We start from the raw sequence: 13,182 nt of genomic DNA on the forward strand, positions 1-13,182 counted from the left end.
CAGTGGTTTGAGTGTCGACTTATGCACAGGAGGTCGCTGGTTCAAGTTCCAGTCAGGGCACATTCTGGGTTGCGGGCTCGATCCCCAGCAGGGGGCATGTAGGAGGCAGCCAGTTGATGTTGATATTTCTCTCTCTCCCTCTCTCTCTAAAAATCAATTTAGAAATTTTTTTTTAAAGAAATCTATTAGGAAGAATCTGGAAATGAAATTTGCATGCACATTTCTGAAGGGGGGTCCAGTTTTTCTAAACTATGTGTAGAGAATATACCCTTCCCCTTTATTGGAATCAGCACTCTTGCCAAGCATTCCTGTTTCCCTCTCATTCAAGAGTGGGATAGGGGAGGGGGAGGACGCGTGGCAAAGAGTGTGACCACCGTGCGTTCCATATATGGAAACAGCGCAGTCCTGTGAGCTACCTTGTGTTCGGTCCATTTACACTTTCATCTCTGGAATCTTAAGGGCTTGCTGTTTTCCCCAAACATACAGGCGGCAGTTTCCTGGCTTCACACGCCGTCCATCAGTCACTGTGCGTTTGCAGTCCTTGGAGGTCCAGAGGCAAGGCTGGGGCGGAGCAGGCATTCATCACAGGGCTTGAACTTGAGCGAGATAAGGTGCACTCCATAGACGCCAGCCAGAAGCCAGTCGTGACGACCTGTCTGTCCTTGTTCCTCGGCCATTCTTCCTGCTCTCTGAATACTGACAGGCTAATGACCAGAGCATGAAAGGGGCAAGGCCAAGGAAAACTTCTTTCAGAAACAGGCACTGGGACTTGCTCGCAGGCTGTTTCCCCTTTCCTAACTTCTGACGACGGAGTCAGGGGAACCAGAATTTTGATAATTCTTCCCGGCAGCTGCTTAATCCGGCCGGGAGGCTATCGGGACTGGGCTCGTGTCAGCAGCTGCTGCTGAACTGAGCATAAGGCTTGTGAAGTCAGCTACGGGGACCCTTCCCAGAGGCGAGCGGGGCCAAGGAACCGTATCACAAGATAATGGCTCATTAGGATGGAGCCAGACTGAGGATGGGAACAGAACTTTATTTGTCGGCTCCATTGTTTCTAATGAAAAACAAAAGTAACAAAGGTTATAGGACTCAAAACATATGACCATCAACAGAGGAGACTCTTGGATTTATTTCTGGGTCCGTTGCTTTCGAGCCCTGATTTCCCTTTCTGGGGAGAGGCAGCTGGGAAGAGCTGGCACATTGCCATGTCTCCTTACTCATCCTCTCCTCTGCCCCCGCTGGCATCTCTGGTCAGGCCTCATTCCCGGTCACCTGGACCCCTGCACTAGCCCCAGTTCCTCCTCTCTTAAGAGTCTGCTCCCCGCTCCCAATCCCAATGGATCACATTGCTTCCCAGGTAATCTTGCAAAACCACGTCCAGGTCCGCTCACGTGCACTGCGTGGCTTTCCTTGGCACAGACTGAAGTCGTGTCTGGTCCGTGATCTCCTGAACCTGCCTTTCACACTTGGTCTCACAGCACTTCCCATCTTATTCCCTGTTTCCCAAACAGCCTGAGCACCGGCTAGCCTTGGGCACCTGGGGCTTCTCTGCCTTCATGCCTATCTTCAGTTACTTCTTCTGCCCCAAATGCCCTTCCTCCCACCTTCACATGCCTGAACCTCCCCATTGTTACAGATCACCCAAATCCGCCTCCTCCTTGAAGCCTTACTTGATGCCGCCATTTAAAGTAATCTCTCCCTTCCCTGGTCTCCCATAAATTACACTTATTGGTATAGTTTACATGATACTTGTCACGTCTGCCTTAATATTTTATAGATGTCTTATCTCCGTGCTTCGGTTATAAACATCTTGGTGCAGCCTCCATTCTTTCTGCTGTCTTCGCTGGCAGTGGTTTTCACTCGGAAGCCATCAGGAGTTTTTTCAAGCCACAGAGTAGCCTGATGAGATTGCAGCATTGTGCACACGCCCCTCACTGCCCAAGAGCTCCCAGAGAGGGCAGGGCATGGAGCGTTTCCTTGCTTGGCCAGGCGTCTGAATGATTCCCTCTGCCTGGAATGCTTTCGCACCTCTCTCCTCTCGTTCAAGACCGCCAGACCCTCCACCTCGCCACCTGTCCTGACTACTCTCATCCCCAGGTCTGTCTCTCTCCTAAGCCACCATAGCCTCTGGCAGGCGGGACCTTCCTCACTCAGCCACGCCTTCCCTGGAGCTGTAGGTGACACACCCATAGAGCCATCCTTCTGCGCACCTGTATCCAGGAGCGAGTGACAACCGTGTACAAACCCACATCCAGTCCAGGCACCGTGGGAGGATTGTACAGACACATGGCTGCGGTGGGCAGGTGCCCAGGCACTGCAGAGGACCAGGGGGGCTTTGTGGGGGAGGGGAGGGAGCCTGTGACCCCCTCTGGAGCAGATGACATGCGTGGGGAGGACATCTCAGCTTTGAACGGCAGTCTCAGAAAAGGCACGGAGGTGGGACGCGCCTGGGTGTGCAGAGCACTCGAGGGGTGCACCGGGCAGGGGCTGATGGCGTGTGTAAGCGGAGGAAGCAGGTGATGCGTGGACCCGTGTGTGTACATCCTAGGATCCACCTGCTCAGAGCCCGCAATTAGTGCATTAGTGTGCTAACGATAGGGTACGTGGAAGAATCCCTTCTTAGTGGCTCTTTCTCCATCTGCGTTCATCTTAACTCTCCAAGTAATTGTTAAGTTGCTTAAAGGGCAAGGACACATTTCATGTTTTTTATGATACAAAGGGTCACCCTATAACTGAAATTCATTCTCGTGCTGGGTTCCCTTAGAAGTAGAGCAGAAAGCTCTTAACTGTTTGATAATATTATAGGTTAGTATTTAGGGATGGAAATGATACAGTGTTCCAGATTGGCACCAAGATAATTCCTAGGGGAGAGTGTGCCGTGGATGGAACAAGAATGGACAAGAGCTGATGACTTGTAGCTGGTTGATGGGCTGTTTTTTGTATATGTTTGCACTTTTCTCTAATCAGATGTTGGAATGTTGGGCCTTTGTTGTTACGGGGTGAGCCGTCAGCTTGGACTTCCAGCAGGTCGCCCCCACACGCAGGACGGGGTGGCAGCCCCCGTGCCCCACACCGCACTGCTCCGGCTCTGAGCCCCCGGACAGCCAGGAAAACAGCCCGACTCAGCCGTCAGGTCGAGGCCTTGGTGTATAGTCACCGCACATGATGTATGTGGGCCCATCAGCCAGATGGCGAAGAAGGCCATTGTTTTGTAACCACCATTGTGTTAAAACACCGTATTTGTTAAAGCATCAGTGATTATAATTAAAATGTAAATAGTAATACAAAGGAAGGAAGGATGCATGGGTGAACAGGTCACCTTGCAAGAGGGATTTAATCAGAAGTTTTATCCTAACACATCTCTTCACCAGAAGGTATTTTGTACGGAGAAGCCACGGCAGACGTCTCACAATGTGAGTGACTTGCAGTGAGCACAGCGCTCCCTCTTCCTCAGGCGGCTTCCTTTGAAAGTGAAGCAGGTTTTTTTAATCCTCGCCCCAGGACATGCTTAGAGAAAGGAAGAGAGAGAGAGAGAGAGAGAGAGAGAGAGAGAGAGAGAAACAGATATGAGAGAGAAACATCAATCAGTTGCCTCCTCTACACACCTCAACCAGGGCTCGAACCCACACCTTTTGGTAGACGGGACAAGGCTCCAGTCAGCTGTGCCCCCGGCCAGGGCTGGGATCCCGCCCTCTTGGGTATCTGGGTCCTGTGCAGAGTGATGAGCCCCATGCAGAAAAGCAAGCAGTTCCCATCATTGTGGCTCCTGCTGGGCCTGCCTCAGCACAAGTTCTGCCAGTGAATCCTCTGCTTCGCCCCTCACCTTCCACCTTGAAGCAAACCCCCAGCCTCCTGCGCGGAGCGGACTGGTCTTTGAAACAGATGCTTTGACTCAGTAGTGCGGTTCAGTCTTGAGGAGTTTACCCATTTGGCACCTTCAGCTGCCACCTCGATACTAATGACTTTCAATTCTAATATCTGTGCCCAGCCTAGTCTCTCACCGCTAGGCTCGCCAAAGGGGCACACTTGTCCTGGCCCTCGAGGCCCACCTGACTGCCTCCATCCCTGTACTTCTCGTGTCCCACCCCCCTCCCCCCAGACTTGCCAGACCCAGACCTGTACCTTGAACTCACTGTTGCTCAGGAGACTCCACGTGCAATGCCAGCTCTCCCTGCCCCCAGCCCCGTTCCTGCAGGTCAGAACCCATCTGTCGGGGTGTTTCTCCAACTTCCCCTGCAGCAGGAGAGCCTGTCCCTACTGCCTCCTCCTCCGTGCAGCCCACCAGCCCCCAGAAAAGAGGGGAACTTCAAGCTCCTTTCCAGGACCCCCTGACCTGGAACAGGGGAGAAGGGCCTCGCCGGGACTTTGGCTCCGGCTTCAGACTCTAGTGGGCTTCAGACTCCGGCTGAGATGTGACCATAAGTGTTTGGAGAGCTCATCCCAAATGTGAGTTCAGCCTTAAATTGTGTCCACCTGTTTTTCTAAGGCCTTTCTGCCACCAGTCACAGAAGTGGCTGGTGTCACTTGTAGACACTCAGAGGTGGCAAGACAGTGTCCTGAGTGAGATGTGCTTGGTCCCCTGGCCTGAGCTTTCAGGATAGGGGTCTGCTTACCTTGTAACTCTCTTCTTGGGTGAAAACTTACTCCCAGCAACTCCCCTCCCCCCCCCCCCCCCCCCCCCCCCCGACCCTGCGCCTGGCCGGCCGTGGGGCTCTCACACGTGCAGTGACTGTCTTCTGAGCGGCCCTCATCATGGGCTTCTCCATTTTAGCTTCGGAGTTCTTCATCTGTAACTTTTATTAGGTAGCCCTTCATAACTGCCTATAGTTTGAATTTAGTTTTTCATTAATTTTGAAAGTAATTCAATAATATAGAATTATGCCACATTTAGCGTTACTGTTACATACTGTTGGGTATCTTTTTGTGAGTTAAGTAATAATATGTATACATCTGTAACTTGCTCCCTTACACACAGAAGAGCCTTCGGTCAGACTTGCTGAGCCATAAGTTAGCCGAGTTAGTATGTGGATGTTTCCGGATTTGTCAGTTCAGTATTTCCCCTGGAGTTTGCTGTCCAGGCCCAGGTCACCGCCCCCCACCCCCACCCCCCAGTGATAGCCAGGTCCCCATGGGAGAGGCCATGCGCCCACTGTCCCTGTCCCTCCTCCTCCCGCCAGGTGCCAGAGCAGCGCGGCTCCTCCCCTTCCTCCTCCCCTGCTCAGCGTAGCCTCGTGTGTCGCTGGTGCTCACCAAGGCCAGGACCCACCACTGGAGGACTGGGTGCTACGCAGCAGGAGTATTTGAGGGAAGGAATGGGGTGGAGCTGATAATCATCCCCAAATCAGCCCTGGGTTTTTAAAAAATGGATGTAACTGTTTCCCCTGTCTCATGGAGGGATCTTTAAACCAGTTCACTTCCGACGTGCACAGAACCCCACCCCAAGCCTGTGTGCACTGCTCACGGGAATTCCCTCCTGCAGCCTGACCCCCACACCTGCCGGTGGTCGCGAGTGGCCCGCACGGACCATCGCCCATCACTCATCTACTCAGAGGCTTATTGTGGTCTTTCAGAAGGTTCTTTGTAACACACTATGTAGCTGTTTGATTTTAAATGGCACTAAGCTTTCTGGAGCTGGGCCAGGGGCTTGCTAGAATTCCGGGTGCTGTCTGTGTCATCTTTGGGTGGAAGGGGGAAAATGCCATTGAACTTCTTGTGGTAATAAAATTATTGCAGTTGAGCCCTACATGTGTTCACTGAACATCCTGTGGGTTTCCACCAGATCACATGACTGACAGCAGAGGCCGTCTTTAAAGTGTTTGGTCTGCTTGTTATCCCCGAGTCTCAACCACCAAATCAGACCTTTGCTTTGTCTCTGGGCTGGGCGTCCGGATGTCCCCCTGTGGTGGGTTGATTGACTGGAGCTGATAAAAACATTCCGGCCAAACTTGAGAGTCTAGCATTACCTCTGGCTCCAAATATCAAAACAACAGGATTGTTGTCAGTAGCTCTGGACTGAGACCAAGCTCCAAGCCTGAGAGACGGGTTTTCGCTCCTTAACTGAGTCACAGGACAACTGTCTTGGAGAGGGGGGCTGAAGCCCGCTGCTGGCACACTCCAGGTGAATTCTTGCCGCAGCCACCAAACAAAGCCCACCCCCAGCCCCACCTTCCGATTTCCCAGGCCCCGGTGGTCCTCAGGACGCCCCCCCCCCCCAGTTGTCACCACCTGGGGCCCACAGGGGCCTGAGAATTGGAGAGAAGATGGGTGGTCAGCGCTGGGCAGGCCTGGGAGCGCCTCGCGGCCTGGGCCCGGGGAAGCAGGGACTTCGTTGGCGGAGTCGGGAGTGAAGACGCTCCCTCGAGTGAGGAAGTGGGACTTCCCTCGGCCCTCACAGGATGGCATCATTGTCCTCCGCCGCTGGAAAGGAGCAGAGGAAAGAGCGACTCCTCCCAGGCTGTTGATCTGACATTCAGACCAGGACACTTCTTGGACTGAATCCTGACAAAATGTGTCCCAGTGTCATCGGGGCTAAACAAAGCCTTTTGTCCTCCTTTTCCTTAGCTCCCAGGCTTCTGCGACAGACCAGAGGAGCCCTGTTTGTTTAGAGGTCTGTTTAAATCTCCAACCGTGCTGTCCTCTCTCTAGCTGTGGCAGGCGTGGGGGAGGGGTGGGCTATATGCAGCTCGGGCACAGCGCGCCCTCAGAGGCTGCGTTCACACTCGGGTTGACCAGATGGTGTTTTCAAAGCTCTCGTATGACTTATGCCTCTTATTCTCCCTTTTATAACGTTCCCAGTGCACTCTTAAAAACGGCTCGCTGCAGGAAATGGAAGCTCTTACTTTGCGCTTTCCAGTGTTAGCTTGTAGTGAGTCCTAGGGCCGTGGTCGGCAAACCGCAGCTGAGGAGCCACATGCGGCTCTTTGGCCCCTTGAGTGTGGCTCTTCCACAAAATACCACGTGCGGGCGTGCAGGTACAGTGCGATTGAAACTTCGTGGCCCGTGCGCAGAAGTCAGTTTTCAGCCTGGGCGAGTCTATTTTGAAGAAGTGGCGGTAGAAGAAGTGGGGGGTGTCTGTCCGCCGGGCGACGGGATACGCAGTGCGGGAGGCGCGTGCGATTCATGCACGAGTTGAGTGAGCCAGTCAGCAGTCTCATTGTGCAGTGTACCTCCATCAGATTGAGGACATTTTTAGCAAAGGCCAGCTTAGGAGAACCCTAATTAAGTTCATAACAATGTACCTACCTATATAGTTTAAGTTTAAAAAATTTGGCTCTCAAAAGAAATTTCAGTCGTTGTACTGTTGATATTTGGCTCTGTTGACTGAGTTTGCCGACCACTGTGCTAGGGACATGCTTCTGTTTTTCTTGCTCTTTATGCTTTATCCCCCTTTCTGGATCTTGTAAGTGCTGATGAAAAGTTACGAGAAAGAATGCTTTGCCGCTCACTGCTCCCTTGTGGAGAGTGGAGCGTGGGGGTGCGTGGCCACCTGCAGCGTGCAGGTTTTGGGAGTAATGGAGCCCTCCCGGCCTTGCCCTTGGTCCCTGTGTTCAGTGGTGCACCCTCAGGAGGCAGTCACAGGCGCCCAGCCTGAGGGGGACGGGCCTGCACTAGCTCTCAGGCCACAGCAGCTCTACATCTCCCGTGTGTCTTGGTTTTAAGCAATTGGGGTGACATTGGATCGCAGAACCATACAGGTTTCAGGAGTACAACTCTGGGACTCGTGCCTCTCTAACTGAGCAGTCACCAGAATTTCCCCAAAGCCCCACCCCAATGGGGGCTCTTGCCTAACTCTTTAATTCAGTGAGAAGGAATTCTCACTAAAGCAGTTCTCTTTCCCACCCACCTCCGTGGAGATGCAGAGTGTAAGTGACCTTGCGTCCTGCCCGAAGGCCTCCACAGAGGAACCCCAACGATGCCACAGGGCTGCGCATCTGTCAGTCATTCTGATTTCTAACGGGAGTGCATTTCCTGGCTACTGACCACATGGAAGCAGGCGTTAGACTCCCGCTGTAGGCAGTGTGGGGGCTGGCCCCCCAAACCACCAGCCCTGCCCTTCCCCCCACCCCTTCTCTCCACGTCACTGGGAGGGGTTTTCTAAAGTTTGAGGCCATTCCAAGAAGTAAGACTTCCTTGTTATTAGAGGATACATTTCTTCTTCAGACACAGCCCCATCCATTCTTGATAACTGACCTCATTCTGCGTTTGGTCATTTTTTAAGGACCAGTGTGGCGGGTTCTGTCTTGCAGTGACAGGGCACAGAACTAGCCCCCAGAGCCCCGGGGGGCTGGGAGAATGGAGTTCAAGGACCAAGTGCTAGGGTGGCTGTGGTGACACTTTCAGACTGACTTTCCCGCTCAGACCTCGGCTTTGCTCCCGACGACAGCCCAGGCCAGGTGCCCAGAGCAGCCCCCGCTGCCCCTCCATTAGTGGGGTGGCCGCATGGGAACATTGCAGACGGCCGCGGCTGGTGGCAGCTGCTGGCTGCGCCCTCTTGCTGCAAATGCAAGTTTTTCACAGAAAAGAGTATCCCTGTGTTGCTACCTGTAAGACACCTGATTTCATGACAAAGACTGACTGCCACCTCCAAGAGCCCTGTCCCCTCACACCTGGCACCTGACAGGCCAGAAGCAGCGCGGAGTGTGAGGAGGCTCGCTCAAGAGGCCAAGGGCCCGGGCCTGAGAAACCACCAGCTGCTCGGCAGTTACGGTGCCGGCCGGGGCAGGGGATGCCCGGGCCCCCTGAGAGGCTGGCGAGGAAATGGGTGCCTGGGCAGCCTAATGGAGGCCCCGCCGGTCAGAAGTGCTGGAGCTAGTGCTTCCCTCCGCGGACCAACCGGCCCTCGCAGGAGGTGGCGAGCTGCGCTGTGCAGAGCAGCTGCCACCCGGATGCCAGCGCTCCACCCAGTGGGTGCCTGTCTGCCGCCCAAGCTGGGGGGTTGTGCGGGAAGGTGCTCCTCTCCAGGGTGACGGCCCTGGAACCAAGCCCGTGCAGTCTGAGGTGCCCTCCCTCTCGGGCCCCTGCTCCTCTCGGGGTGCCGAGGGGGGCGCGTGCCCTTCCGCAGGGAGCGGAGCTGGGAGAGCCCCGGAGCTCTCACCGGGCGCCTCGGGGAGGGGCTCCTGCACACAGCATGGAACGGCGCGATGATAAACTCGTCTTGTTTCGTTGCAGAAGTTTCCGGAATTGAAATTCAAGTATGTGGAAGAGGAGCAGCCCGAGGAGTTCTTCATCCCCTACGTCTGGTCCCTGGTGTACAGCTCGGCCGCCGGCCTGTACTGGAGCCCGCAGGACATCCAGCTGTTCACCATGGACTCCGACTGAGGGCAGCCCCGCCCTCCCGCCACCGAGCACCTTCTCGTGTGTTTTTTCTGGCGAACAGACCAAGGAGATGGCCTGGTGTGTCTCCTGTTAGGATCAGGAAACAGGCGTGTTTCCCTTGCACACTCGGATGTGGAGCAGCGGTGCCAGTTGGCAGTAGATCACTCGGCTTCGATTATAGTACAAAGGGGGCGGGGGGTGGCACAACAATAATAAACATCCAACCTGCTGTCCCACATGCAATTTTATTTATTTCTAAACCAGAACCAAGAGCTTTCCCAGGAGCCCGCCGCCTTAGGCACGTGATACTTCCCCAGGACATTCTACTTTTTGCATGTTCAAGGTTTTTGTTTTAGTCGCGTGTGTATGTATATGTGTGTTTCCTTCAACGCTGAGAAATACCAATCTGAAAAGATGACGAGACAGGAATTAATGAGGAAATGAAGTCGTCTGCGTGGTGGTTTAATAATCACGGTGCCCGGGCAGTTGGCTAAGCCTTTAGATCCCCTGCATCTTTCCCTCCGAAAAGGAAACGGCTCCGCCTCCTGACGCCAGCTCGGCTTTTCTGTGGGCTTGGCCCCTGTGCTGTGGCTGAATTAAATTGGAGTCTAGTATAAATTAAGTTAATCCACTCTGTATTAATCGTTAGGAAAAGAAAGCTTCGTCTCAAAAGCAATCTTTTTTCTTCAGCCAGACTCATGGGAGAAAAAGGAGACCAATTTGATTAATACAGTACCCACAGGAGATGAAAAACACGTTTTTCTCTTCATTTCTGACGTGGTTTAAACTCGTTGGGGCCTAGGTGACCGCGCTGGGTCCCTGAGCTGGAGGAAGGCGCTGCTCCGAGGGAGCCGAGGGAGCCGGCAGCGGCCCTCAGCCCAGCAGGCCGGAGGCGTGGGCGTCCCGGCGAGCCCGCCCCACATCCTGTCGCCCCGCACAGTCCGGAGGAGAAGCAGTTTCATGCACGGAGACAAAAGCACATCATTCCACGGGAGCCTGAGCACCCGCTGCAGCCCGCCTCCGGCCCTCTCAGGAACCAGCTCTGTCCCCATGTCCCCGGCGGGGGCCCAGCCCAGCACAGTCTCGGAAAAGGACACGTCATGCACGTCGGTGTGTCCCCCGGGAAAGGCCTGGGCTGCTCCGTCTTCCAGGCCTTTGGGGCCGGCTGGGCGGTTTTATCCTCGCCTAGAGCAGCGCTGAAACCAAAGCTCCCGCGTGGGGAAGGACGGATAGCTTTAATTCGTTTCTGAAGCATGTGATTTGCTTCCATGAAACCAAAACACAAATCTTCAGAGGGTCACGTGGGGCCGCTGAGTCTCTGGTGGGACCTGAGACGTGTCCTCGGGGCTGAGGGCTGGGCAGTGCCGAGGGACAGCCTGTGGGCTGCAGGGCCGTCAGCTCTTGTGACTAGAGGAGCCCCCGTCTCCCCTGCTCCCCCCGCCCCTCTCATCACCGCAGCGGAAGCGCCCACGGCCTGAAGCCCAGCGGGGCTGCGGCCGCAGAGGCAGCGTGAGATCGCACTGTCCGTGCCCCCGCCCCTCTCATCACCGCAGCGGAAGCGCCCACGGCCTGAAGCCCAGCGGGGCTGCGGCCGCAGAGGCAGCGTGAGGGCCCGTCCCCGTGCCGCTGCACAGACCCGCCAGGAGCTGCTTGCTGTTGTGAAAGATTCATTCCATGACAATAAATTTAAGTGGCATCATTGGATTATGCGTGCATTAATTTGTTTGGGAATGTTTTTGTTTTCCACAAAGTGAAAACGGGCAGAGTGAGGCCATACAGGGTCGTCGTGTGTTAGGAGGGACATTAACATCTGATTCCATCCACGATACGAAGCTGTTACTGCAGTGTGTCAGCTTACCAACAAAGGTTCTGCCACAATATTTATCTTTAAGAGAACGTGCCCCTTCCGCTAGCACCTTATCTTCCAAGAGCTCAAGGACTGTACAAAAAAGCTTCAGAAGCAGAACTGGTTCCCACTGTCGCCCACTGAGGCCGGTGCTGGGATCTGTGAACAGCAGCCTTGTCACGTGGGCATCCCAGGGCAGCCACGTTCGGCGGGGCAGCAGAGCGGGGCACGGAGCCGCTCAAGGGCGAAGGCAGAGGAAGGAAGGAAAAGAAGGTCCCTAAAGGTGAAGCATAGAAAGTGCACCGCACACCGTCCTCTCCTTTGGAAGGAAATTGCAGGAGCTGGCCAAGCGCAAGACGGAGAGGGCAGAGCATAGGACAAGCATCAGTCAACATCCAGCCACTTCCGTGAGCGTGTTAGGGTACGCCCGTGAGAGACGCTGGGGAGGCGGGTGCTTTGGGGCCCTGAATTTCTTACTCTTTGGCAACAGTGTCCTTTAGGTTCTGGGGAGCCAGGGTCTTGCCTTTGGGATTAAAGCTCCCTGCGTAACTGAGTTGATAGAGGCTTGGGTTTGCAAGGTCAACCCTGTGGGTCTTAATTTCCTCCAGGTACCACGCCTGCAGTTCAGTAGCTGCCATTTGGATAATAGGGACTTGGTCCTTGAGCTTTCTGATGCCAAATTCAGGGTTAAAATCCAGTGTCCCACATCACCTCCCGGAGTCCAGGAGGTCAGGGTTTCCATTCTCTGGTGAAGAGCCTGGCTTCCTCTGAATTTGAAAAGCTGAGGAATGGATTATAGCACAGTTCACAGCAAATAATTTAATTTTGTTTTTTAAGAACTCGGAGCATAAAATGTATTCTCCTTAGGGCATATCCATTTAGGATCTCCCATCCGAAACAAGGGAAATTCATTGGGAACCTCCTCCCCCTTGATCAGACCGTACATGGCAACCACTGCTCCCTGACTCCCCAGGGCTGTCCAAGTCCCAGCTGCTCTGCCTCTGGGGTTGAAAAGGCCCCCAGAGGAAAAGCAGCCCATGCGACTGACCAGGTGACACTTCACCAGCCTGTTGGCTTTGGGATCACTGCAAACAGAGATTTAAATATTTGGCCAGATTCCCAAGGTGTCCTTAGCTGGAGGGTTGGTTGGATTTTTAGTCCTCTGTGACTATCAGTAGACAATCCTTCCTGGATTCTGTGAGCCAGACCCTGAATGTGGATCCAGGTGAAACCAGGTGACTAGTGTCCCCGGGAGCCTAGCACATGTACATTCTCTCTGGAGGAAGCAAACTATTATGGTATGAATGTTTGTATACCCACCTCCCAACTCATATATTGAGCCCTAACCTGCAATGTGATGGTATTAGGAGATAGAGCCTTGGACAGGTGATTAGGTTTAGATGAGGTCATGAGGGTGGGGCCCTCATGATGGGATTAGTGCCCTCAGAAGGAAAGACATGGAAGAGATTTCTCTTTCTCTCCACCATGTGAAGTTACAGCAAGAAGACTACCATCTATAAGCCAGGAGGAGAGCTCTCCAGGAATCACACCATCCAGCCTTCAGAACTGCAAGAAATAAATGTCTGTTGTTTAAGCCAGGCTGTCTGTGGTATCTTGTAACAGCTGCCCAAGCTGACTGAGACAGGAGTATTACTCAAGGCCTCAAATTATTTCTACAATGTTACAATCAGAAATATCCAGGTATATGAGATAATATGAATTAAAACTGTCAGAGAAAAGAAAACATATCCATAGTATCTGCAGATAGTCAGAATTTGAAACAGCTACGCTTTCTGTGTTCAAAGAAGAAAATTTTTCAGTTTTCTTGTGGCCAAGAAAATGAGAAACTATAAAAAGGGACCAAATAGAAGTTCAAGGACTGAAACATACTATAGCAGGATTAAGAATAATTCAATGGATGGATTCAAGAGCAGCTTAGTCACAACTGAGAAGAGAATGAGTAAGATGAAAAATCAGGGTCTAAAAGGTAAGTAAAGGGTAGGAGACATAAAGGATACCGT

General features: G+C 53.5%; 1 protein-coding gene across 1 annotated transcript in view; it reads left to right on the forward strand.

The window, feature by feature from the left end:
- Positions 1 to 9,553, forward strand: part of DYM (dymeclin) — a 241,462-nt gene extending 231,909 nt beyond the window's left edge. The window contains exon 19 of the mRNA XM_006763643.2: positions 9,169 to 9,553. Coding sequence (XP_006763706.1) covers positions 9,169 to 9,318 — 150 coding nt within the window. The 3' untranslated portion in view covers positions 9,319 to 9,553. The remainder of the gene's footprint in view (positions 1 to 9,168) is intronic.
- The last annotated feature ends 3,629 nt before the right edge of the window (positions 9,554 to 13,182 follow it).

Source organism: Myotis davidii, unplaced genomic scaffold (assembly GCF_000327345.1).
Source record: "Myotis davidii unplaced genomic scaffold, ASM32734v1 scaffold378, whole genome shotgun sequence".
In the NCBI taxonomy this organism is placed as follows: Eukaryota; Metazoa; Chordata; class Mammalia; order Chiroptera; family Vespertilionidae; genus Myotis; species Myotis davidii.